This window comes from Phoenix dactylifera, chromosome 1 (genome assembly GCF_009389715.1).
Source record: "Phoenix dactylifera cultivar Barhee BC4 chromosome 1, palm_55x_up_171113_PBpolish2nd_filt_p, whole genome shotgun sequence".
In the NCBI taxonomy this organism is placed as follows: Eukaryota; Viridiplantae; Streptophyta; class Magnoliopsida; order Arecales; family Arecaceae; genus Phoenix; species Phoenix dactylifera.
In genome coordinates, this window is record NC_052392.1 from 40370213 (window position 1) to 40394658 (window position 24446).

The 24446-nt window shown below is 39.3% G+C and overlaps 4 protein-coding genes across 5 annotated transcripts; 1 reads left to right on the plus strand and 3 right to left on the minus strand.

Moving 5' to 3' along the window:
• The first annotated feature begins 100 nt into the window (after window positions 1-100).
• LOC103714720 (transcription factor PHYTOCHROME INTERACTING FACTOR-LIKE 15-like) lies at window positions 101-4050 on the plus strand. 2 transcript variants are annotated; one of them, XM_026807526.2, is made up of 7 exons: window positions 101-933; window positions 1064-2210; window positions 2312-2413; window positions 2514-2579; window positions 2679-2744; window positions 2833-3366; window positions 3580-4050. In XM_026807526.2, the coding sequence occupies exons 1-7, from the start codon at window positions 845-847 to the stop codon at window positions 3658-3660; spliced, it is 2085 nt and encodes a 694-aa protein (XP_026663327.1). In that variant the 5' UTR covers window positions 101-844; the 3' UTR covers window positions 3661-4050. The 2 variants fall into 2 exon arrangements, with proteins under 2 accessions (XP_026663327.1, XP_026663328.1); XM_026807527.2 differs by having other exon boundaries at window positions 2845-3366.
• A 3211-nt stretch (window positions 4051-7261) lies between these two features.
• On the minus strand, window positions 7262-10222 carry LOC103714740 (pentatricopeptide repeat-containing protein At3g16610-like). The gene has a single exon (XM_008802116.4). The coding sequence runs from the start codon at window positions 10004-10006 to the stop codon at window positions 7679-7681; it is 2328 nt and encodes a 775-aa protein (XP_008800338.2). The 5' UTR covers window positions 10007-10222; the 3' UTR covers window positions 7262-7678.
• A 794-nt stretch (window positions 10223-11016) lies between these two features.
• LOC103714719 (charged multivesicular body protein 7) lies at window positions 11017-17606 on the minus strand. The gene is made up of 8 exons (XM_008802090.3): window positions 17190-17606; window positions 15329-15388; window positions 13420-13590; window positions 13150-13332; window positions 12883-13013; window positions 11973-12141; window positions 11742-11871; window positions 11017-11533 (listed from the first exon to the last, which is right to left on the minus strand). The coding sequence occupies exons 1-8, from the start codon at window positions 17409-17411 to the stop codon at window positions 11331-11333; spliced, it is 1269 nt and encodes a 422-aa protein (XP_008800312.1). The 5' UTR covers window positions 17412-17606; the 3' UTR covers window positions 11017-11330.
• A 3315-nt stretch (window positions 17607-20921) lies between these two features.
• LOC113463223 (chromatin modification-related protein EAF7-like) lies at window positions 20922-24279 on the minus strand. The gene is made up of 2 exons (XM_026807525.2): window positions 24011-24279; window positions 20922-22645 (listed from the first exon to the last, which is right to left on the minus strand). Exons 1-2 carry the CDS (start codon window positions 24050-24052, stop codon window positions 21359-21361), a joined length of 1329 nt encoding a protein of 442 aa, XP_026663326.2. The 5' UTR covers window positions 24053-24279; the 3' UTR covers window positions 20922-21358.
• Window positions 24280-24446: the final 167 nt, after the last annotated feature.

Genomic DNA, 24446 nt, shown 5'->3' on the forward strand with positions numbered 1-24446 from the left:
AATTAATTCAATAGAAGGGAAAAAAAATTCAATCACACTAATATATATATATATCTATATATATATATATGAAACAAGAAACCAAGTATAGCATGTCTCAGCCATAGTTTATGAACTTCTGAGCCATAAAACTGCTTTATCGTCCCCAGGTGCGAGACTTTGGCCACCAGGCTTTGGATCAAACGCTCCGTTGGAAATGGTGCTCGGGGATTCCAAGAAAGAAAAGTTTTGGGGGGATTTCAACAGACAAAAGTTTTTAAGTTTTTGCTGCAGCTGAGTGTTGTCTGAACGCCAGTTGGTCCGCATCCAAAAGATTTTTGCAGGAAAAAGCTGTCTGAAGCCCCAGGAGATGGCTTCATGGAAGTTCGTTTCCCTTTTTCTGAATCTTTTTGCAATTTGTGGGTGCCTATGGTGATAGTTGTTTGCCTTGATTGGAGTTTGAAAGAAGTTTTTTTTTTGGTTTTTGATACCACTGGTTTGAATTCTCAAAAGCTTCCAAGTTTTGGTTTTGACTGATTCTGATTTCGTTTCTTAATGTTAGCTAGCAGACTAGTCACTAAAATGATACTGGATTTCACTTGGGTTTGTAGTTGCAATGGACAAGGAGCAATTTTGTTGCAAAATGGCTCAAATGTAGAATTATAATTTTTTTGCTTTGAAAGAAAGAAAACAGAAAACTCTGACTTTTATCAGTCTGTGTTCATCAAGGTCTGACTAGAATGCGATCTTATAGATAATTCTGAGAAGTGGGTCTAAAAATTTTCACATCGAAGTTTTAAGCCTCTTCTTTATGGTCCCTCCCCTGAGCTCGTCCACCTGAGTGTGTCGTCTTCTTCAATCCATCATGCCACTCTCTGAGGTCCATCAGACAAGAAAGGTCGATGCTAACCAATCCAAGATGACCAATTGCTCATCCGATCTGTCTTCTTTCATGTGAGTATGCTTGCTTCATATATTACCTTGTAAATAGTCAAGTTTTTTCATTTCCTTTTTATCGAATGAGTTTGTCTGGTTTCATTCTGTTGATGTATGTCCGATTTTGATCCATGGCTGTTGAATGAAGACCCGACGGTGAATTCGTCGAACTGCTGTGGGAGAACGGTCAGATCGTGATGCATGGCCAGTCCAACAGGCCTAGGAAGAGTTCCTTCCCCACTGCCACCGCCGCCACCTCCTCTCACACCGGTAGAGCTCAGGAGAAGGAGAGCAGAGATGTGGTTACCTCAAAGATTGGACAGATCGAAGCTGTGGATCCATTGGTAAATGATTTCCCTCCCACCGCGGCTTCAGGCGATGCAGGTGTGAATGCTCAAGATGACGATGATATGGTCCCCTGGATTAATTACTCGATCGAGGATTCTCTTCAAAATGATTATTGCTCGGAGCACATGCTGGAATTCCCAGGGATGAGCCTGAATTCTATGTCTTCTCATACCAACACCGCGATCGCTGATAGAAGCAATGGTTTCACTCAGACTGCAAAGAGTTCGCGGCGCAACGTGGAACAGGGACGCACTTCTGAAGAACTCGCGGGAGCCTCAGATTTTAGTAGGATTAAGAGCAGCCAGTTGTTTCAGGCGTCGCAGGAATGGCAGAGTTTGGCCCAAAGTATTAAGCCGAGGGCGACAGAGTTGAGTACCAGAGGAACCAGTAGTACCCACCATGGCCTGGCTGGGTGTTTGCTGAGCTCAAGGCCGCAAAAGCAAGATCGGGCTGGTTCTAGGTCGTCACAGTCAAGCAGCAGCATTGATTTGATGAACTTCTCTCATTTCTCGAGACCTGCTGCACTAGCCAAAGCCAACCTCCAGGGTCTTGATAGGTTGAGAAACAACGAGAAAGCCTCTACCACCACCAGTAGCAACCCAATGGAACCTACTGTTATTGATTCTATTAGTGGTTTAAAGAGTATCTTAGCAACTCCAGGGCTGGCTTCAGCTGCACCTGAAGTAGAGCAGAGATCATCTACAAGGCGTGATGGCAATGTGAATAACAATAATAGCATATTGCCTGGCTGCATTAATCGTCGGAGCTCAGATGTCGCAGTGGCAGCCATGCCATCAGGAAGGAATGAGACAGAAAAGGGTCCTGAAGCAGTTGCTGCATCTTCTTCTGTGTGCTCAGGCAACGGTGCTGGGGCAGCATCTAATGGTCCCAAACACACACCGAAAAGGAAAACGTATGAAGGAGAAGAATCCGGCAATCAGAGAGAAGTAAGTCGAAAGAATCACAGATGTGAACGACTAAGAAGTTGTATACTGAGTTCTTCTACTCGGATTATTGTGCTTAGAATCTGTTTAAATTTTTCATGTAGGATCATGAGGATGAGTCTATGGGCCTGAGGAAGTCTGCCACCGTGCGAGGCACAAGCACAAAGCGAAGCCGTGCTGCAGAAGTGCATAATTTGTCAGAAAGAGTGAGTTTGGATACAGATAACCCACTGGACTCAAATAATCCTTCTTAGTTTCGATTCATAACTTGAATGCAGAATAACTGATATCCGAACTAATGAGCAGAGGCGAAGGGATCGGATTAACGAGAAAATGCGTGCACTTCAAGAGCTCATACCCAACTGCAACAAGGTACAATTTTTGTCTGTTTAACTTTAGTAATGATGTTTTTTTTAATGCAGCAGTGAATTCTGAAAGAGGTTGCCTGATTTCAAATAAAATTCTTGCAAGGTGGACAAAGCTTCAATGCTTGACGAGGCCATTGATTATCTGAAATCTCTCCAGCTTCAAGTTCAGGTGAATATTTTGGCCTTTCCTCCCCTTAAAGGACCCTTCTTTTTGTTGCCTAGATTCTCAGTGTAATCCTTTCTCTTGAAAATTTCAGTTCTTGACACAGATCATGTCAATGGGAAGTGGGTCATGCATGCTTCCCTTGGTTCCACCGGCTGGTATTCAACACATGCACGTGCCTCCCATGGCACATTTATCACAAATGGGTGCAGGAATGGGAATGGGCATGAGATTGGGTTATAGTATGGGAATGCTGGACATGAATGGTTCTGCAAGCTGCCCTCTACTTCCAGTTCCTCCCATGCATGGACGACAGTTTCCTTTCCCCTCAATTCCGGGAACCCGGGGTTTGCATGGGATGCCCAGCTCTACCAGTCTTCCAATGTTTGGAATTCCAGGGCAGGGGCTTCCAGCATCCATGCCTCACATTCCACCAACTTGTTCTCTGTCAGGCCTTCCTGCCAGACCAAACTCGACGCCTGGATCAGCTGGGATGACTAATAATCCGTCACCAGCAACAGATACAGTTCCTTCATCAACTTCCAAGGATCAACATCAGCAAAGCCAAGACCTGGAAAAAATACAGAAACCAAGCACCGACGACTCGCAGATGAAGACTTCTACTCAGGTTAAATAACTTCTCCTGATCCACGTCCTGTTAGCATGATATCCTACTTTAGATAATCAAACAGAGACCGAGTTCTTCTGGGTATATCTGTTCATTTTTTCTGTATTCTGTTTGATGCTCTGTGTCTCAACATGCTGGTTTTTGAACCACCAAAAGAGTCATTCGAGAAGTCTGCCTTGGTGCAAATGAGCAATCAGACATGGCATGTTACAGGGAATGGAGTACAACCAAAAAAGGGGATTGCAGTCACCAGAACAACTAGTGAGTAGGACATACGACATACTTGGACAATGATTCATGCTGAAATTGGGTTGTACTCTGAGAGGACTAGTACTTATTGGGTTGCGTTCATTCCAGACACCGGCTCTGATTGAGATAGGTCTTGCACAATTTGCCAGAAGCCATCCACTTTGAGTGTTGGAGATCACTGGCAAAACTTTTGCCCTCTGTATATCGAGAGTAGCGGGATCCGTGCAGTTTGTGTAAATTGCAGAGAAGATGAGGTTTCAAAACAGAGTGTAGAAGAGAGGTGTGTCGTGCACCTCTGTAAGCGTTTCTATTCGTTAATGAAACAGTGGCTCCTTCTAGTTTGATTCTTGTTCAAGTTGGAAGATCTTTTACTTGGATACATTTGTTATGTTTCGGGCCTCCATTGAATGGTATCTCTTCGTGCTATAGTTAAAAGTATTGCCCAGCTATTTTCAGAGACTAGTTGTTAATGAAACAGTCGACATGATCAAAATGTTTTACTCTGAATCCACAAAAAGTTACCGTATAGTTCCAACTCATGCAAGCCAACAAATTCACAAATCATTCGCATAGTTCCCGTATGGAATAGCTTGCAATAGTGATTGATACATTGAGCCACAGCATGATTCATCCTCCTCTTCTAGTGTGGCTATTGGTTGGCATTAGATGATAAAACCAACATTGAAGCAGGACCAGTAGAGCTGACCCCAGACCCCAGATGGACAGGACAAACACTGTTTTTGATGTATGCATGCACGGTCTTCATCAAGTTTCTTTTTTTTTGGGGGGGGGGGGGGGTTTGCGGGAGTATTCAGAATGCTAATGGTGAGACTGCAGAAATCACTGAATGTTTCCATCTGAAAATGACTTTTCTTTCTTCTTCTTTTTTTTTTGGGGGGGGGGGGGGGGGGGGGAGTATTCAGAATGCTAATGGTGAGACTGCAGAAATCACTGAATGTTTCCATCTGAAAATGACTTTTCTTTCTTCTTCTTTTTTTTTTTGATAAAGAAGGGAGGTGATAATGATCGAAAAATGTACGGTGGTCATTTGCATGGTTGAGTTTTAAAATGATAAAGACTATGATGATCGAAATCAGGCCAATTTCAGTCAGGCAAGCTTCGCCGAACCTTTTGAGATTTTCCACATCTATTATGTGTGAGGCGCCGATGTAAAAAAAGAAAAAAAAAAAAAAACCTTTTGTGGTGGGAGTAAGATAAAGGAATTAGTGTTACAAAACTCTTTCTCTTTACGTCAAAAAAAAATAACTTTTCTTTTCTAGGCAACTTTGTGGCTTGTCATAATTATCACATCGAAGTTGGTTTTTTTTGTTTTCTTAAAATGAAAAATAACTACCTAAATATACTCCACCTCATGGAGGCACCTCTGTTTTCTTCTTCTTCTTCTTTTTTTTTTTTTTTTTTTGCCTCTTTCTCTTTCTATATTTCTCCATTTCTCCCATCCTTGCACATGCTTTTGTTTTTTTTTTTTCCGCTAGGATGCACATGCATTCTTTAATTCAATAAGCATCTTACTTCCCTTTCCCTCCTCTCCCCTCAAAAAAGCATCTAGTATGTGCATGCATCTCTGCAGAGAAGGTTGGAGTTCAGTCCAGTTTTGTCAGACAGTACTAGTCTTGTCGACCGTACTAGTCTTGTCATGAGACTGTTTCACGTTTAACTTTCTTCAATCATGCTTCTTGCCAAGCCGGTGTATTCTCACTCACGAACACTTAATAAAGGCTAACCGTACCTACTTCTGTCGGCATGTCTTCTTTGTCTTCTTTTCAAACACGGCTAAAACGCAAGTAATTTACCCTTGAAAATAGAGCCAAGAGTTTTGTGGGCCAGTTTTCTCCGGATGTGATGCAAGATTGGCAACTGGAAAGAAAATCTCCTCCATATTTTTTAAAACATACTAGGACATTGGTCAATCATATAAATAGAATCTTTTCGATATAAGATATAAAATAAAAATCATAAGAACAAGAAAGAAGCTCACATCAAGTTGCAAAGTTTAACATTTTATTTCTGATCAGGAGGCTGCACCGCCAATTTCATTTCCCAAGTGATCAGCAACCTTCTGGCTTCCTGAAGATCTAAAAGGCAGGCACAACTAGTGTAAGAAGAAAAAAAAAGGTCAGAGCCCTCAGATCGGTAGGCACTTCTGATGGTCTGCAACTATTCTCTTCTCATATATCCTTCAATATCTTAGGAGAGATTGGCATCCATCTAGGAACCTACTGCTAGCAGAGCTAGGGGGTAAAATCAAACATAATGGTCTGAATCATCTCAAGGAGTATTTTAAAGGCGAAACTGCCCGGAGTTAACAGAAGTTAGATAGCTCCTAATTATTCATTGGTTACAGAAATTTCCACATCTAATCATTCATTTTTTTTAGGCCATTACAACTCGAGCAAACTAACAATCGACTTGCAACACATTAAAACCAACAAATGGAGGATACCGAAGGTTCTGTCAAGAATTGTTTCCCCTTCTCCAGTATGATTTCGTAGAACCTTCAATAGTTTGAGTTAAATTTGGAGGCAAACCACTGTAACAGTCGGATGGAGTATACCCTTCTCTCACAATCAAGGCCAATAAGATCTAGGATATCTACCCTGGAGACAATCATCTTAAATGCCCATGTGATTGACAATAGCAATCATGCAAATGTCTCTATACCTCTATGGTAGTTGCCAGAGACAATCTAAAGAGAGGCGAGCATTTGAGAATCCAGAAGTTTGAATATCATAAATCATTCAGACAAACAAATTACCTAAATCAATCAGCATAGCAATGAATTTTGGCACTTAAGAAGTCTTGTGATTGTTTCAGTCTTGACTCTCGTGTCTTTAGCATGACTCTCTTGACAATCTAAAGAGAGGTGAGCATTTGAGAATCCAGAAGTTTGAATATCATAAATCATTCAGACAAACAAATTACCTAAATCAATCAGCATAGCAATGAATTTTGGCACTTAAGAAGTATTGTGATTGTTTCAATCTTGACTCTCGTGTCTTTAGCATGACATCTTTTGGTAACACAGGTTTTTGCCAGCGGCAGTATTAATACTAGATGTTTCTTAGTTTCATATGTTCTTCAATTCTCCAGAAAGGATTGGATGACATATCATGACTGCTTAACATCATGTATACATTAACCTGCACAGTGCTAATGATTTCTAGATCTTACAACTGAGGCAACAAATTGATCATCATACTGCATATTACTCTAATCAGCTTTAGCAGCATGAACTTTGTCTTCTCCCTGAAGTCATCCAGAAATAAGCTGGATCATGCTAAGCTGAAGAGTAACTGCTCATTGAATACTCCAGTCATGACTCAGGCTTGTGTACTAATATGAATTTCCTAATGAAAACTGTATAGGGTACTGCCCAATCTCTCTCTCTCTCTCTCCCTCCCTCTCTCTCTCCCTCTCTCAAAAGTCTCTACATAACTGGAGCTGTAAGAAGGAAACTTCAACGTATATGAATTAAAATAAAAAGAGAACACGTACAAATGTAGAATTTCAAAAGAAACTGGTGCAAAAAAGTTCCCTAAAAAATTTGTTTTTGTACCCAGAAAGACTTCTAAGACAAAAATTTTCGATGCTGCAGACATTCTTATGTATATTGATCGGTGTGATATATAAGCAAAATTATTCATTAAAAAGAATATGACTTTGCAACAACTTGGGACAGGAGATTCAATTCAGAGGGATCTTCAGGATAAGTAGGACCTGGATATAATGCTTGAGTCTCTATAAACAAATGAGTCGGATATGTCTCTACAAGCCTCCGTGGAGTCCTTGCACTGTACAAACAACAAATCCCATTTGCTACAATCACCATGCTCATCTAGATCAATCAGTTTTCACCATTGTTAGGTTTCATCATGGTTCCTCTCTTGATAAGACCAAAACTGTTTGCCACTGCACATGTTAAGCATCATGGTCGAAGCACTGCAGATCAAACCAAGAATGAGCAAGCAAGATGAAGCTTGTATGCTGTATCTGATTGAAAAGAAACAGAAACAGAAGATATCTGCTATAAGTGGCCCTTCCCTTAATCAACATAAGTGAAATCATCCTCTGCTAAATTATGACGGAAGCTCGTGTCAGGAACATAACCGTCTTCCCTCATCTCTAAAAGTAAAATGCCAATAATATCATCTATCTTATCAAATTCTGCATGCGATCCATCTCTAGCAAGAAATGAATGAATACAAGATCCAATCTGAATCCAGCTACTGCCCGGTTTCTTCAGAAAACCCCTCTCTTTTACCACTGTTCGTACATTCATTGCATCTGCCCATCTCCCAGCAGCTGCATATATATTAGACAGAAGAATATAGTACCCTGGATCTTCAGGCTTCCTCTCAAAAATCTGTTTACTAACAAGCTCAGCAAGGTCTAGTCTTTTATAAACTCTACAAGCTCCCAGAAGGCTTCCCAATACATCAATATTTGGTTTCACTGGCATCTTTCTGATAAACTCCCATGCCTCGTCCAGGTACCCAGATCTGCTGTAAAGGTCCACCATGCATGAGTAGTGCTCCATTTCTGGAAGAATACCATAGTCTTCTATCATGGAATTGTAGTAGTGCAAGCCTCTTCTGAGAAGACCGGCATGGCTGCAAGCTGAAAGCAGTGCTATAAATGTAACTTTATCTGGCTCAATTCTCACTTCCTCGATTTGGCTGAAGAAGGAAAATGCCTCAATCCCACGACCATGCATTCCAAATGCAGCGATTATAGTGTTATAAGTAACAATATCCCTTTCTGCCATCTGCTCAAAAACCTTCTTCCCAAGGTCTAGACACCCACACTTGCAGTACATATCTATCAGCGAATTATTCACAGAAATCATGGAATCCAGATTGGCTCTGGTCGCATAACCGTGCAGCTCCTTTCCTTGGTTGAGCATAGTGAAGTGATTGCACAGAGGAAGAAGAGTCACAATGGTCACAGAATTCAGACGTAATCCTGATTCTCGAATCCTTCGTAATGTTTGGAAGGCAGAATCCACATTTCCATTCATGGCATGTCCTGCTATCATTGAGTTCCCTATTGCGATATCCCTATCTGACATGATTTCAAAAATGAACTCCGCTTCTCCCATCGATCCACTTTGGCAATAAAGATCAACCAGTGCACTTGCAATAAATACATCAAACTCAAAACCATGTCTAATGGCATAGGCATGGATCTCTTTTCCTTGCTTGAGCAACTTCCTTTCTGAAAAACTAGGAAGACTACTTGCTATAGTGACTGCGCTGGGTCTTATACCTGACCCAATCATCTCGACGAACAATTCCACACTCTCACTATATTCACAGTTCTGGGTATACCCCGCAATTAAGCTACTCCAAGAGACTACGTCCTTGTATTCCATATATCGGAATAGATGATGAGCTAATCGAGTATATCCACATTTACAGTACATGTTCATCAAAGCATTTGAAACACAAAGATCATCACTAAATGCACTTCTGATAGCACAGCCATGCAGCCCCGTTCCCACATGCAGAGCTCCTAATCTACCACATGCTGGAAGAACAGTGGCTACGATCACTGAATCACTCTGTATCCCTTCCAACCTCATACTTCTAAACAGATTCAAGGCCTCCAACCAATCTCCGTGATGCATGGTCCCACAGATCATCGCTCCCCACGCGGCCACATCTCTTATCGGCATATTGTCAAATACTCTCCGGGCTTCTCTTAAGCTGCCACACTTCGCGAACATGTCTATGAGGGCGCACCGCACATAGAGATTGGATTTTGCATCGCAGTGAACGCCGTTGGATTCGATCGATTCCTGAACCTGTCTGCCCAGCTCGAGAGCCGATAATTCCGAACATGCTTTCAGAACGAGCGGGTATGTGAAGCTATCGGCCGGCAGGCCTTCTGTCGTCATCTTGTGATAAAATGCCAATGCCTCAGAGAACCGACCCGCACCGACGAAGCCTTTGAGGATCGAGTTCCAGGCAAAGGAGTTCCTTTTCGGCAGTTGGTGGAAGACAAGCAGGGCTTCATGAAAGCAGTTAAGGCTGACATAGATGGCGACAAGCTGCGAGCCTAACACGAGGCTGGGGTTCTGGTGGAGATAGCCATGAACTAGTATGAGGCCATGCAGCTTTCTAGCTTCATGCGGACTGGTAGTTGATCTCAGGTGAAGGAAGAGGGTACGGTGGGAGAAGTAAGAGGGTTTCGGCAGCTGGTGGGACGAATTCAGATGAGATTCCTGGTACTGGCTTGTGGGAGATGGACTTGGAGGGGGATTTGCGAGTGAATTCGAATGCGGCGAAAGGGGAAGTCTGGGTCTGGTTCTGGATGGTGCTGAGAACTTGGAAAGGCCAAGGCATGTTGCGATGGCTTCTCTCGGTTTCATGGCAGCAGCTTGGAATTACCATCGGGCACGGCCATTGACTCGCAATTTGTCAAAGGGTCAGCTTCACCTCACTTGCAAGGAACTGTTGAACATTTGGACCGAGAGAATCTTGCATCAGATATCAATAAGTCAACATGATTTGGAGATGCTCTGCAGCATTTCAAAACCGTGGAGGTCGCTCGCTGCTCTCAAAACAAATGTATTTTGTCTCTTCTTTCTGTAATGAAGCGGGTGGAGTGTTTAACTCCTTTCGCATGCTCAGAAAAAAAAAAGGTCAATATTTTGCTTTGGTGTTATATTATTTTTTTATTTTTTTATATAAAAAAATTTATCCATCCAAGATTTAATTACTAATTTAGAGAATATTTTGACAAGATGAGGGTTCTAAAGTGTGAGCCAACCACGGATGCCGGTGGGTTCCATAACAAAGTACATGAACAGAGCCGGCCATGTATTATTAAGTACAAACTATGTGATTGATTTTAAAGCTGGACCAAACTACGTGATTGATTTAAAAAATGGACTATATTATATGAATTTTGTCGCGGCTCTCATATCATATATATTTAAATTGTGTAGAACGAACTCAATCATAGCCATCATGCTATATATAAACAACCATGATTTCATATATATATATATATATAATCCATTTGCACCTTCATTATCCCCACTTTTAGGGCCGCTAGAGGCTGTGAGTATGATTATTATTGCAAATAGTGTTGGTCTATGTCTGTTTTGATCCTTGCAGCTACATAGATTTAAAAATCCTGAAAATACTAAATGTCAATGATGTGTACAAGGAATAAACCCTAACAATTAAAGGTGGTGGAGGGACCCGACCCAGAATAGTCTCCAGTTGGCAACAGTGAATATTCTTGGAATAACCCTGTATTGCAAGGCAGTCTCCATAGCAAGCTGCAACAACCAACATCCTAGCCTATAATCATCAGTGCTTAGGTCAGAAAAGAAAAGAAAACAAAAGGAGAGATAAAAAAACCGGGGTGGTCTCTTCCAGCAGGCTTGTCAAAATATCATTTCTGGATGCTGAACTTCCATGCAGGCACAGAGCTAAAACTATGACATAAGTTGGCAAATACAACTTCCCCAGAAAATTCTAAGCAGGCATCCAGATGATAGCATCATCCCATGTGATGTTTCTTTACAAGTAGGAGAAACCGGAAATCGTAAAAGTAAACTTTGTAATGCACCCTATTTTACAATCTCTGCATAACAATGTGTTCCCTACAAAGGCCTGCAAATGATTTGTTCTTCTGTCAAACATATTGCAGACAAAAAAGTTCATAAGCCCAGTTGGCACGAACTAAACAGCCTCAAGATTGAGTTTTGACAGAGTTTTGCTGAGGGAATCAACAGACTCTTGAGCCTTCACTTCCTCCGCACCTTTTATAACGGGTTCCACAACTTGAGGCTGAGGCATTTCGTCTGCAAGTTCCATTTCCAGCATCTTAAACTCTTCTTCGACATCTTCATCCTCAATATCCACAGATTGAAGTGGCATTGATTCTGCAAGAAATGCAAAGAATTAGTACCATATGAAAAACTAGAACAAGCAAAATAGCCAGATATACAGGCCCAATCCAAAGCCAGGGCTGACAAGCCTGTCACTATAACAATATATATAAGGAACGAAATATGATTCAAATTCATGTTTTTTCCGAACAAATTATATGATTTTTGTACAGGTGGCTCAAGCAGAGATGAAGCACGTTACCCAAGGCTTCATCAACTTGCTTTTGAGCTGCAACTTGCTCATCTAGCTCTTGAAGATGGAGATGAACTTGTTCCACGCTGATCCTGTGTTCCTTGATTGCTCGGGCACCTATTTGGATAGCCTCAGAAACCTGGCGAACAATGTTGACAGAAATTGAATTTATGAATCCAAGTTACAAACAAAGAGTAGTAGTCAAGAAGCATGACAGAAACTTCTCACACATTACATTACCTTCTTTGTGGATTCAGCATCTGCAATGACACCAAGAACTACTTCAACCCGTTCCAAAAGTGACGTACATTTAGCCCTGCTTTCTGATAATAACTTGGACTGTCGTAGATGCCTGTAAGCAGCTTGCTTGTTCCCTGCTTTAAAGGAAGCTAATGCCATTTTTCTTGAACTGCAGCAACAAGAATGTTTCATAAGGATACAACATTTTCAAAGGTTAAATTCTGAAGGATGTTCATTTCAGCACAAATACCACAATCATGAATAACCGAGTCTTCAAAGTTTTCATCATACTTTATTTTAACATAGTTTCCATATTCTGGAATGAATAGCTTGGGAAACCATGGAGCTTTGCCATCCATGACCAGAAAAGTTAAATATACAGCGTGAATAAGTTGTACCAAATACAACTGAATAAGAACTACTGTATATTCATTAGGTCGTGAATATGCAACTACATATTAACCATTTATTTGAAATATACCCAACTACTACTCAGTATACTATAATATCAACTATGACAAATATGCTCTAACTCTTAATGTTTATGCTATACAGTAGAGAGCTACAGACTGACATGTAAGGACAATACAATTACAACTATGGCATAAAATGGACCTCATACAGAAAAAGGATATGAAATTTGCACTCATATGCTATGTTCAACACTGAAAAGATTACTTCTTAAACTATTATTAGCTCTCCTAAACTATATGTATAAAGCAGTAGACATACAGCACACGTCAGGACAGTTGGTTTCCCAATTTCTGCCATTACACTGCCATGCCACTGTCAACAGGCATTCAGAAGATGCTAAGATGGTGAAACTTAGAATTGTAACTTTAGAATTATACCAGTTCCTGCACAAAATGCTCTAGCTTAGGAATTACTATCAAGTTCATAGGACAATTACATCTCCCAACGGCGATCGATCACATCAAGTTGTTGCTGCAACTTTTCTGTTGTCCAATTCAAGTGCAAAGTATCATAGTCAAGACTTGAGATGCTGGAAACAGACACTGGCACGAGAGAAAGTTTGACACCCTGAAGACAGCAACTGAACTAAGTACTTGTCCTGGCAAAAACTGTAAAGATTAACATAAAATGTAATAGAACTAAAGCTGACCACAAAACAAATGCATTGTCATCCAAAAAACATACAAAGATCAAAACAGTCTACCTCAATAAAATCTTCCTTTCTGATCGAGAGGTATCGTGCCTTCCCACATTCACACAGAAAACTTAAGATTGTCGCAGCTTCATCAGATCCCTTACAAATGCTCTGGAACTTTCCCATTGTAATAACACAAGCAGAAGTCCAATGGTTCTCATTTAAAATCCTAATAATCTCAGCAGCTCTTTCCTGCAATTTTATACGGACAGAATCTGCCAAATGAGTTGGCTAAAAGCCCAAGGAAGGAAAACTGTGAATATAAGATTTGGTATGCACCTGAAGTAATGGCCTTAAGATGAGAAAATCTTCAAAGTTATCTTGTAAAGCTGATGATCTGAAGACACCTATCATGTGTCCCACTCTCCTAAGCATCTGATATAGATGCCCACTTGTTGGATCAATTAGATCCCCTTTTAATAAGATATCACCATCGCTATGCATTTCATGCTGACAGAAGTAACAGAGAGATGAGAAACAAAGCAGAAAACTTCACATTGACGCTGAAGGCAGACATGAAGATCTCAAGTATTTATTACAAAGATTCTGGCCATAATTTACAAATCAACATTCATAAAAGCAAAACACTACTACTGGTACTACTTTATACGTATATAGAGATCACAATTTGCATGGAAGAATTTCTAGTTTAATTCTAAAAATAACCTGAGGATTAACCAACATGCCTCATCCATCTTCTTCGGGTTGACTTTAAATCCTTCATTACTATTCATTTTATCCAACAACTCTCTACCTAAGACCAATCCTCCACTTTCTTCATCTGATTGGTGGTGGCCATCCAGTGATCTTCAGCACACATATTAAATATATTTATTGGAGAAACTGTGTCCAGTTTGACCTGTAGACTGCAGAAGCAGCCAGTATCATTACAGATAGGATACCAAACTTGTTTACAATCAGAAAAAAAAAGAAAAAAGATGAAGACTTTCACATCAGAAAGCCAGAGAGCTATAAGCAGAAGGTGTTCAAAGATTCATGATTTTTCAGAAATTGTTCAAGCACACAGCCAGATGATTAAGAAAAGAAAGAAAGAAAGAAAAGAGAAGGAAAACTACTTCAGTTTTGCCTTGGAGGGTTTTGTAAAATGGGAAAAAATCCAATCATATAAAATACGTTTCTCATGAGGCTACGTTGTAGCCTAGGATTGGAGAAGATTGCAATCATCGAAATAGAAGTTGGTCTATATCTCATTTTCCTTTTTCAAAAAGGCCCTTCACTCAGCTGAATCTCAGATAGCCTCAAAACCTGATTGCCAAAATGTTGCAACAAGGAAAACTGCAACGGATCTAGCTTCAGATATGAAAAATGCTGCCTGATATTACAGGGTTTCATCACAGCTAAGGGTGGAAATAAAACTAGAGAAAAGAGAAGAAGATAGATTATGAAACTTTAAGAAAGTCTGGGAAAGAACAAAAAAATGAGAGAAGGTAGGAAACAAGGCCTGGCCCTCAAAATATTCCCAAAACAATATCTTATAACACCACCAAAAATAGCAAGGCTATTACTCCTTTTAAGAGGCTTCGTCGGCCATAAACAAATCATGCTTCTGCTAGGACTCTTTCGAAGGAAATAGTAAAATTACAGAACTGCCAACTAATGCTCTCGTAAATAAATAAACTAACTGGCCATGTAAATTCCCTAATTGAGCCCTTTTGGAACCCTATAATCAATCTATAAACTTTTTAAAATTTGGACACATAAAGCACGATTGCATGGATCACTACAGTTCTGAAATGTTTTAATTGCTTATACATATAAGCAAAACAGATTGAACATAATTTGGTTTGAACATAAACTCATATAGAGCATGAAGCCTTCAATAAGGGAACAATTTAAGCAGCTACATACTTTAGTTTGTATACGATACGATCAGTTACATATGTGCCCATGCTGAAACAAGCACACAGGTGCACCCACACACATGCAAGCAAACAGCTCATAATAAAGGAACAACATTAATAAATTTGTACTTGTAGCTTGCATACATGCATAACATCTGTGAGCATGCATACACATGCACATTTGCATGCCACAAACATGCTCACAACCACAAAAGCACATACACAAAGAGATATGAGAAAAGATAAACTATATTGAATTTAAACTCAAAACAAATTAAAATGATGTATTATAACTAAAAGTAAGTATGATGCAAGAAGAAGCTCACCAAAACCCTATCCATGCACAAGGGGGTCAGACCTCCACGAGCAAACCAAACATTCTTGACCTATCGAAACATAAATAGAATATTTTTGAGAAAACATGAATAAAAAGTTAAGGAATGATAAAGACTTATATATGCAACGCATAAATTTTTAATTTTCACATTTTCTTTTTCATGTTTGCAACATCAATAGGATCAGAAGCAACCACCAAGATGATGAAAACCGGGAACTAGCCCCAACTTAATAGGTCCATGGTTAGACTTCCCATAGCGGTCCTAGCATTTACTTAAGAAGTAGACAGGGCCCAATTTCTCATACATGCTTAGTGTGTATAACTTTCATCTATTACCCTGCCCAGTTCAGTGGGCTGTTGGCCTGCCAAGCTGTTGCTCGCTGCTCCTGCCGCCTGCTTGGTAGGCGGAGCAACTGTTATCCTTATTGTTCTCTCTGTTTGGGGCCCCCTCCTATTGCTCTAATCATCAGCTATGATAGCTCCAGCTCGCACCCACTATGCAAGGCCAGAGTGAGCTCAGCGGGCAGCCCCCGACATTAGGGGGTCTTTTGGCAAGGATCACAACCATATCTCATACTTTTATCTAGGAGATGTGTGGCTCATCATTTTTTAAGAAATGGTGAAATCTTAAATCTCATATTGTTAAGAAAAATCATCATGCAGAATGATTTGTTCATAAAACTTCATCTGCTCCCAATCCTCTCGACATGGTGCATGCAATATGAACCGAAAGGCAAAAGTAGTTAAAGCAAAAAGAAAACACAATCAAATTGATAATTTTGATAAAGCAATCTCACTAAATGAATGTAAAACCTAATAAACATGTATTATTATGTAATTGGGAGTATAACACAAACATTGAAAAGAGGGAAAAAAATTTCCATGTATCACATGACCATGATTTCAAATTCTAGGCAATAGGCACTGTTTGGCGGACATATGCACAATGCATTCATGCAATATCAATGATGCATGTTGTTACAGTGACATTTTGTTTGCCAATTATGCATGTTTTTCAGTAATCTAGTTTTGTTGGCATGTAGAAGATACTCCAACATAAGTCATCACAGTGGTAAAATACAGTAGTTAATGAAGCAATTGAAGATCTAAAAACAACAACTCAATAAATTTCTCCACTAGTATATCACCAGAAGATAGAGTTGGCCATTTAAATTTGAATTTGGCATTATTAAGGATCAAATTTTTGCAGTCTACCAAGCTGCATCCAAAGCCACTGCCAAATAATAAATCCTCTATCACAAGAATGAAACTGCATGGCTGGAGTCACATCTCACATTGAAAAACCAATAGTAAGTTCTTTAGTTATGATTCTAACAGCAGTCACAGAACCGATTTCCTCTTACCCACAATCAATCAACAAAAATGTAGAGCATAGCTGCTACAATAGCAGCCGAGATATTAAAAAACAAATTGCTTGTTAAAACCCCAAAACCCCTTTTGTTAAAACGCTACTTTTGAAATCAATCTTCTCGCAGAAAGCAACATCCCAAATAATTCCAAAACCCCAAAACCCATAATCAGAAAAACCTCTAAAGAAGTAGAACCACAAATGCATCAATTGTAACCATAAAAATCAAAACTACCACGTCTGAGATGACTGGAAATTAAACTCATCTCCTTGCGGAGGAGAACAGATCAAGAACTACGTAATTCCCAATAATTACCTATAAAACCAACGTAATAATGCCGAGTTGGATCGAAATCAACTCCTCGTACATAACTGGACTACATTTTAAGCAAAATTGTGATTAAAGTTATCAATTTGTAAACAGAATACCGATACAAACCCCAAAATGAAAAAAGATTTGAGTAATTCGTAAAGCACTGACCTCGGAGGATCGGACGACGCAGAGGCCGAGGGTACGAGCGACCTTGAGGATGAGATCCCTCCAGAAAAGGAAGCGGTGCTCCCAATCCGACCGCTGGCCGCTGAAGGCCTTGAAGCGCGCAGCCGACGCCACCTCGTCGTCCCAATCCGGCACTTCTCTCCTCACCGCTTCCTCCACCGCCGCCGACGAAGGAGAGGAAGGAGGAGGAGCCAAACTGCTCATTGTGATCAACCCGGAGAAAACTAGGAATTCTGATCACAGGAAATGTATTTCGAGAGAGAGAAGGAGGCTTGGAGAATGAGTGTTTCCACTAAACCAATTGACGCCATCAAAAATTAGTGCAATGTTTTGGTGGGTCACACCGATTTCAGCAATACAAAGGTTTGATTCAAGATTGAACTCAAGCATTCTAATCTCTCAATCACAGCTACCCATTTTAAAACCAAAGGGCCTCGGGTTAGAGCAATCAAGGGGTTAGATTAGGACCTGACTCGACCTAAAACCTGAGTTGACCCGACCTGACCCAAGAACAACCCGATCTCCAAACTCTTGCTAGGAGAAAAGAAAGAAGCCATCGTGTTCTGGTCCGCTCCTCGACACCGCTCTCTTCCTTATTCTCCGAGCTAGGAGGATCATTTGACCTGCCATGGACCACTTAGACGATATTTGGCAACAAGATCTGTTTTACATCCAAAACTCAATCATGAAATGAAACTCAACAAGCTATAACTTCTATTTTGAGAAGAATTTGGTAAGCTTATTATACAAGTCAAGAACTAGCTTCCAATGAAGTCTAAGAATTTTTATAATATTTTTTTGTTTTTGAAAAATCTAGCCCTTACTAGAAGAGGAATCTATTTCTAAAAAGAGCATAATTTTGCACATAAGGTTGAAGGAAAAAAGTTTTACCCTGCTTTCTAACTAATTTCTCTTTTAAGTAGAAGAGAAATTTATCACAATCATGAAATAATGGACCTAACTAGTATAAATTTAAGGCATTACAAATTTATCTATCTTTAATAAAAGTAAACGGCTTAGAATGCTACTTTTAAAAAATATCTTACGTATTTATTATTTTGATAGCTCTATGTTGAGTTGGTTGAAGGAAATTTTTGACCGATCAAGTTCGTTTAAAGCTTTGGTTCTCAAATATATAAGGCATTAGTTTATGGTCTAAACTTGTGAGAAGTGCAAGCAAATAGGAGAATTATTACCGATACTCGAAGAATGTTAAAGGGCAAAAGCAAGTGTGGTGATTGCTTCTATCCTATCGGATAATGATATGAAGGGGTACCTACACAACTGAAGGAGAACATTGTCTAACTCACCAATTTTATACCTTGGTTAGCAATACCTCCAACTCAAGCAGTAGCTACTCCTATTGCAGGTTATCTTCTTTTTCTATTTTTTAATATTTAGTATATATCACTTTCTCTTTTCCGCTCTTTGTCTTACATCTTTTATTCAGTATTTGTTAGTGAATTCGGGTTAGGAGTTCCTAGGTCTCTCATCAAAAAAGAAAGGGGGTTGGGGGTTGGGGGTTGGGGGTCGTATAGATTAAAGTGATAATGGATGATTGGCTTTGTTTCATAAACCTTAGTTGATAGAAGGATTTTGATGTTGGGATTCGATGAGCGAATTTTTTTTTTTTTTATTTGGATGTGAAAGATATGAGCTCTTGATCTAATGCAATATTTTGTGTGGTGATTTTTGAATGGCAAAGGAAGATGTTTAAGGAAAATGTGTTGGAGGATTCTAGATCGGTTAGAGAGGTACGTCTCCCCATCTTGGGGCAAGTGATTCAAGAATGCAAAGTATATTTGATTATGCATAGGATACAAAAGCCAAAAGCCAATTTGGTGGAGTGCATTTCCACCTTATTAGAGGTGTTATCTAATGTGGAGATGAGCATGCATGTTAGATTCTTGTGGCTTCCTTGCTAGCACCCCTTTAGGTGGCATTTAGTGATCCAAATAGGATCACCAAGGTGATCTCAAATCACTAGGATTCCTTATTCCGAGGTAATCTAATCTCCGATGATTTAAGCTCAACGTGTTTGGTATGCTAATTCAAATAACTAAAGATCCCTAAATATCTAAGAGAAATATATTTGGTATTACATAAGAATCCAAGATCATTGACCATATGATACCAAAACTATCTCTGAAATATTTTATAGATATATATTTATTAATCATATAAAAATATATGGTAATAAATTATTATTATATTTATTATCATATTAATTATTAATATATTTCATAAAAATATGTTTATTAGTTTTATAAATTATTAATCCTATATAATTAATATTTTTATTTATAATTGTAATATATTATTGTTTTAATACTCATATTTATTTTGATTAGGAAAATAAACAAATAGAAGTAATATATTAAATATTTTTATAATATAAATATAAAGTAGAAGGATAGGATTGACGATATATTATAATATTATATATCATAAATATTATACATATGATATTAATATAATACATATAATATTGATATAATATATTAATGGTATATTGATACACCAACTTTTCTCACTGGACTGAGAGGTATTTTTGGCCTTAAATTTTAGCCCAAGATTATTGCCTTAGGTTGATCTTGGATACCGACCTCAAGGATGGGTTTTCCATCACCGTATTGGATGGTGATTTGAAAAGTGGGGGTGATCTGGGCTACCACATAGGATTTACCCTGGTGTATCCAAATACGGTGATCTCATCACCTCGACTCGAATCACCTTTGATCTTGAAGTAATCACCCTCTACCAAAATGCCCTCTTAATGAGTTACCTAAAGCGGGAACAAAAGCTGATTTGGATGAAGAAGCAAAACACAGATTTTGAAGCAAATGTAGCACCTTAAGTAGAGGTTTTTCAAAACAAGAAATGGCTTTTAACTACCAGATTTTAGGCTTCTAACTTCATTTTTTTCCCCATCCTCCAGTGTAGATGGGTTATTTTGGATTATTATTGGGTGCTTTCATGGTGGTACTGATCACAAGGCTTTGGAGCGTGCCGGTATATCTCACATGGAGGCCATATATCATAACAAAAAGATTCAGGAAGCAAGGGATAAGGGGCCCTACCTACAAATTCTGGTCCGGGTCAGCTAAGGAGATCAGAAGCATGAAGGAGGCTATGAGAGACCAAGTCTTGGACATCCACTCCCATGATTTCATTCCAAGAGTCATGCCCCACCATCGCAGATGGATGTCAAAATATGGTTTGTCTCTACTCATCGTTCCTTCTCTACATTCTAGATGCGGTTGGCAGGGCCGGCCTGAGCCTTAGGCGACCGCCTGCCGGTTGGCGCAATGCTTCGGTGCATAGCTTCTCAGAATTTGCACTCAGAAAGACGAGTGGTTCATTTGACTTTACGCCACTCAGAATTTTTTAAGCTCAAGCTCGCAACCCACGTTCACAAAACATCAGTCTAACCCGACGCATGAGTGAGTTGGGTTGATCGGGTTTAGGCTCGGTCTGATCAAAGTTGCAGACTCTAGGTGGCTCTACAGGAGTTGCAACCTAACTGAAAAAATGAAAGAAAACTCAGTTGTCATTAAAAATATGTATCCATGATAACTCAATGCACATGCTTCCTATAGGGTTAAACAAACGTTTCGTGCTCCAAAAATTCATCACCCAAACATTATGAGAAAGAAAATGATTTTAGTACATCAGCCATATAATCCTAATTCAAAGGTAGAGGTAGAGCAAAAGTTCAAAGCCCAAGTAGCAAAAACATATTTTAAGTTATAAACTATAAATAGAATCATACACACCACATGATCAACCAAAAGAATTCTATACATACAGGCAAAAATATCACAAGGCAAGTACAAGCATACATACTGAAAGAAAACAACAACAATACAAAGAGATATTCCACTTTATATCTTCGCAGGCATAAAGTAAAGACCGTGACCTTCTGTGAATCCTTCCCTGCACGCGACTTGGTTGCTGAAGTAGAAATCCTCCTGAATTGACATCTTATCTTCTATATACAAGTGCACTTCTTATATTGCAGTGTCTTCTGCAGAAACATTGGCACAGGCAGGATGCTAACACATGCAAGGATGAGCTTTATAGCATGAAAAAAACAAATATATTAGATTCTTACGTTAAGACCCAATCTGCATCTACACCTACTTTCCACTCTATTTTTCTTTTAACTCATCTTTTCCTTTAGATGACATGTTCTTTGAACTGGGTGATTTCCCAACTATTGCCTTCCTCACTTTAACAATTGACCGCTTCACCTTTGATATTATGTTATTTGACTGGCGTTGAGATGTCTTAGCTATAACCTTCTGTTCAGAAGCCTCTACATCTGTGTTTGTATCACCACCTTCTTTGGTGGGTTCAACTAAACTTTGATCATCAGCCTTCACAGTCTCTTCTTTCTTGTCTCCTGAACCTTCAGTCTTAATAGTCTCTATAGCTTCTGCTGGCTTCAATTCTGACATGGCCTCCTTAGAGTCACCTTCTAGTTCTCTAACTGGTGCTTTAACATTGCCTTCCCCTCCAACCGCATCAAGGTCCCTGGAGGTCTCTACGAAAGTTGCACCGTCACCTACAAAACTTTCATCTTTCTTCTCCTTGATCACCTCGACATCTCCTAAAGCCCCAGAGGCTTCAACGACTTCAGCAGCATCATATGTTTTGGTTTTCTCACTTATAGTTGGCTTTTTGAACTCCATTGTCTTTTCTGGCTTCTCTTCTTCAACATGAACTTCTCTCTTCCCAACCTGTTCAGCAACTTCAGTAGCCGAGGTTGTATGAATAGCCTCAACCTTAATTGCGGCAGAACCACTTTCTTCCTTCATAAATTCCTCTTTACCTGCATCAGCATCGGGATCAAAATCTTTCTTTTCTATTACATCAGGAACTAAAGCTCCTACTTGTTCTTTAAGCTCGCTAACTTCCACACTGGGGGTTATAATGGCATCAGGTGTAGACTCGAACACAGTAAATGTTGTTGAAGGTCCCACTGGTGTAGAACTTGGTGCAGCAGAAGCTACTGGAGATTCTTCCTTGCTTTCAATTTCTTCAATTGCAGTTTCTTCAACTGTTGGCTCTTTTGTTGCTTCAGTTTTTTTTTCTTGCATTTTAGACGCCTCTGTATCCTCTGCTGGTTTTTCTACTGCCTCAGTTGAAGGCTTAGGAGTATCAGCTGCATTAACTTGGCTCTCTACTTCAACTTCAACTGATGGTGTTACAGTAGACTTATCATCTTCTTCTTCTGTTTTTACTTGTTCAACCACAGTGTCATTTTCCTTATCTTCTGTTTTTTTTTCTGATTCAGTTATAGATGCTTCAACATTTTGTGAACCCTCCGCTTTGATCTTTTCTCCCTCATGTGTTTCTTCAACATTCTTGGATTGAGAAACATTCACTTCATGAACATTTTTTATATCATCATCTGCTTTCATCTCATCAACATGCTGCAAAAATTTTAAGCCTGTTAGCAATCAAGCAAACCTTACACACACACACACAAAGAGAAAGAACATCAGGTCCACAATTATCAACCCAATTCATATTATAATCTCTTCATAGTAAATTAGTAAAGTTTGCTTTTAAAAAACTATTAAACTTAATTAATAAAAAATAATAAATTTGACCAACAGCTGTTAGCTCAACTGGTGGGTACACATCTCAAAGTTGAGTGCTGGCAAAATAACCATGGTAATTTTAGAACATAAGTGGTAATAAATCATTATTATGAGCGGCAGAACTTTAAAAAGAAGTTCAAAGAAAGAAAAGAAGTTCATAACCAAATACTAAGAAATTAAGAAATTAGTACAGAAAGGCAACAGAGCTAGATTAACTTCGTAAGTACAAAGAATAGATGCATTTGATATGAACTGAAGTTGAATCTTGGGAAAGAGGGCCTTTCACAATACCCTTCTTCATGCCAATAAAAATAACTATTCCTTTTGTTTCAGATTCTTCTTTCCTTTGTTCCAAACTCTGAGCTGTATTGGATGCATGTTTTGTTATCTGCTGCTTGTTCCTTAGTTCCCAAGGGAAATTGGTCTTATTTGTTTCACTTACCTTAAAACAAAACAGGGTCAATCTGCCAACTCTTTTTACCCAAAAATAAATATTCCAATCTAATCAGGTTAGACATGCGAAATATCTTTTTCATGATTCACTAGCCTATCTACTATCAAGAAGCAAAGACAAGTTGCTATCACCCAACAAAAAAGGAATAAGAAAGGTAAAGTGTAAGAAGAAAAAAAGGATCAGAGCTTGCACTTTAAAAGTTAGCATAATGAAAAACTCCATAGGGTCGCTAGATTTATCAGATATTGTTGCCAGGGTCAAAGGATTAAAAAAAAAAAAAACAAGAGACACGTTTATCTAGAGTAATCCTACTTCATGACTGAGAATATTAGAGGCTTGAGTCCATCCTATAACACAACATCAGCCTGCTGGCTACTCCTCTGATTAGCAATAACAAGCGGGGAAATTTTGAAGCCAACCAAAGAGAATCACGCCCCAGATCATTATCAAGTGAAAAATTATTAGTCTTTTCCAACTTTCTTAGGCTAAACTCATGTATTTCAGCGATTCGTGACTACGAGATTCCACATCACATTTGCATAGATTGATAAGAGTAAGAAATATGCAGGTAAGTAAACAAGGAGCCCATTAGAAGCAAGACAAATAAAAGAGATATATTTATTTATGCATTTTGGCAATCTGAAGTAGGTGATGGACAGTTTTCCTTTACATGACCAATCAATGCTAGAATTAGAAGAAAGAAAAAGAAAAGGGAACAACAGGTTAACTTCTGCACATACCTCTTCATCTCTTTCATCCCTTACCGGAGCCTCAGATTCCATGGATTCAAGAATAGCTGAGCCTCTTTTTCGACTAAGGAAAACAGAGGGGGCGGGGGGAGATAAGAGGAAAGAACAGAGCCAGTTCCAATGATGCAAGGGCCAACAATCTCAACAAGGAAGCATACAGAAGCATGAGCTGGCATGAATGGATACCCATGAAAGCTGATGGCCTAATACTACAAAAGCTAGTGAGAATATGAGACAACAGCGTATGAAAAATTTCAGTCATCTGTGATTGATTAGCTTTTTGTTTTGCAACAAAAAAATAGAGATCATGGGATGATTAGCCCACCTGCATTTTCCATTGTGTCCCTGTGCATGCGTGTGGTGGCGTGACATGATTGGCCATCTGCTGGTGCTGGAGATATGGGTGGTGGGATTTTTTTAAGGTCCA

Bases quoted from the DNA above. Each gene is read 5' to 3' on its own strand.
- LOC113463223 (XM_026807525.2), bottom strand. From the start codon at position 24,052: ATGGAATCTGAGGCTCCGGTAAGGGATGAAAGAGATGAAGAG. The intron at 22,646-24,010 runs GTATGTGCAGAA...AAATTTTTGCAG, and splicing joins GGGATGAAAGAGATGAAGAG to CATGTTGATGAGATGAAAGC.
- LOC103714740 (XM_008802116.4), bottom strand. From the start codon at position 10,006: ATGAAACCGAGAGAAGCCATCGCAACATGCCTTGGCCTTTCCAAGTTC.
- LOC103714719 (XM_008802090.3), bottom strand. From the start codon at position 17,411: ATGAGCAGTTTGGCTCCTCCTCCTTCCTCTCCTTCGTCGGCGGCGGTG. The intron at 13,014-13,149 runs GTAGACTGTTTT...TGCTGTCTTCAG, and splicing joins GAAAGGAAGATTTTATTGAG to GGTGTCAAACTTTCTCTCGT. The intron at 11,534-11,741 runs GTAACGTGCTTC...CATTTCTTGCAG, and splicing joins GCAAGTTGATGAAGCCTTGG to AATCAATGCCACTTCAATCT.
- LOC103714720 (XM_026807526.2), top strand. From the start codon at position 845: ATGCCACTCTCTGAGGTCCATCAGACAAGAAAGGTCGATGCTAACCAA. The intron at 934-1,063 runs GTGAGTATGCTT...TGTTGAATGAAG, and splicing joins TCCGATCTGTCTTCTTTCAT to ACCCGACGGTGAATTCGTCG. The intron at 3,367-3,579 runs GTTAAATAACTT...GGCATGTTACAG, and splicing joins AGATGAAGACTTCTACTCAG to GGAATGGAGTACAACCAAAA.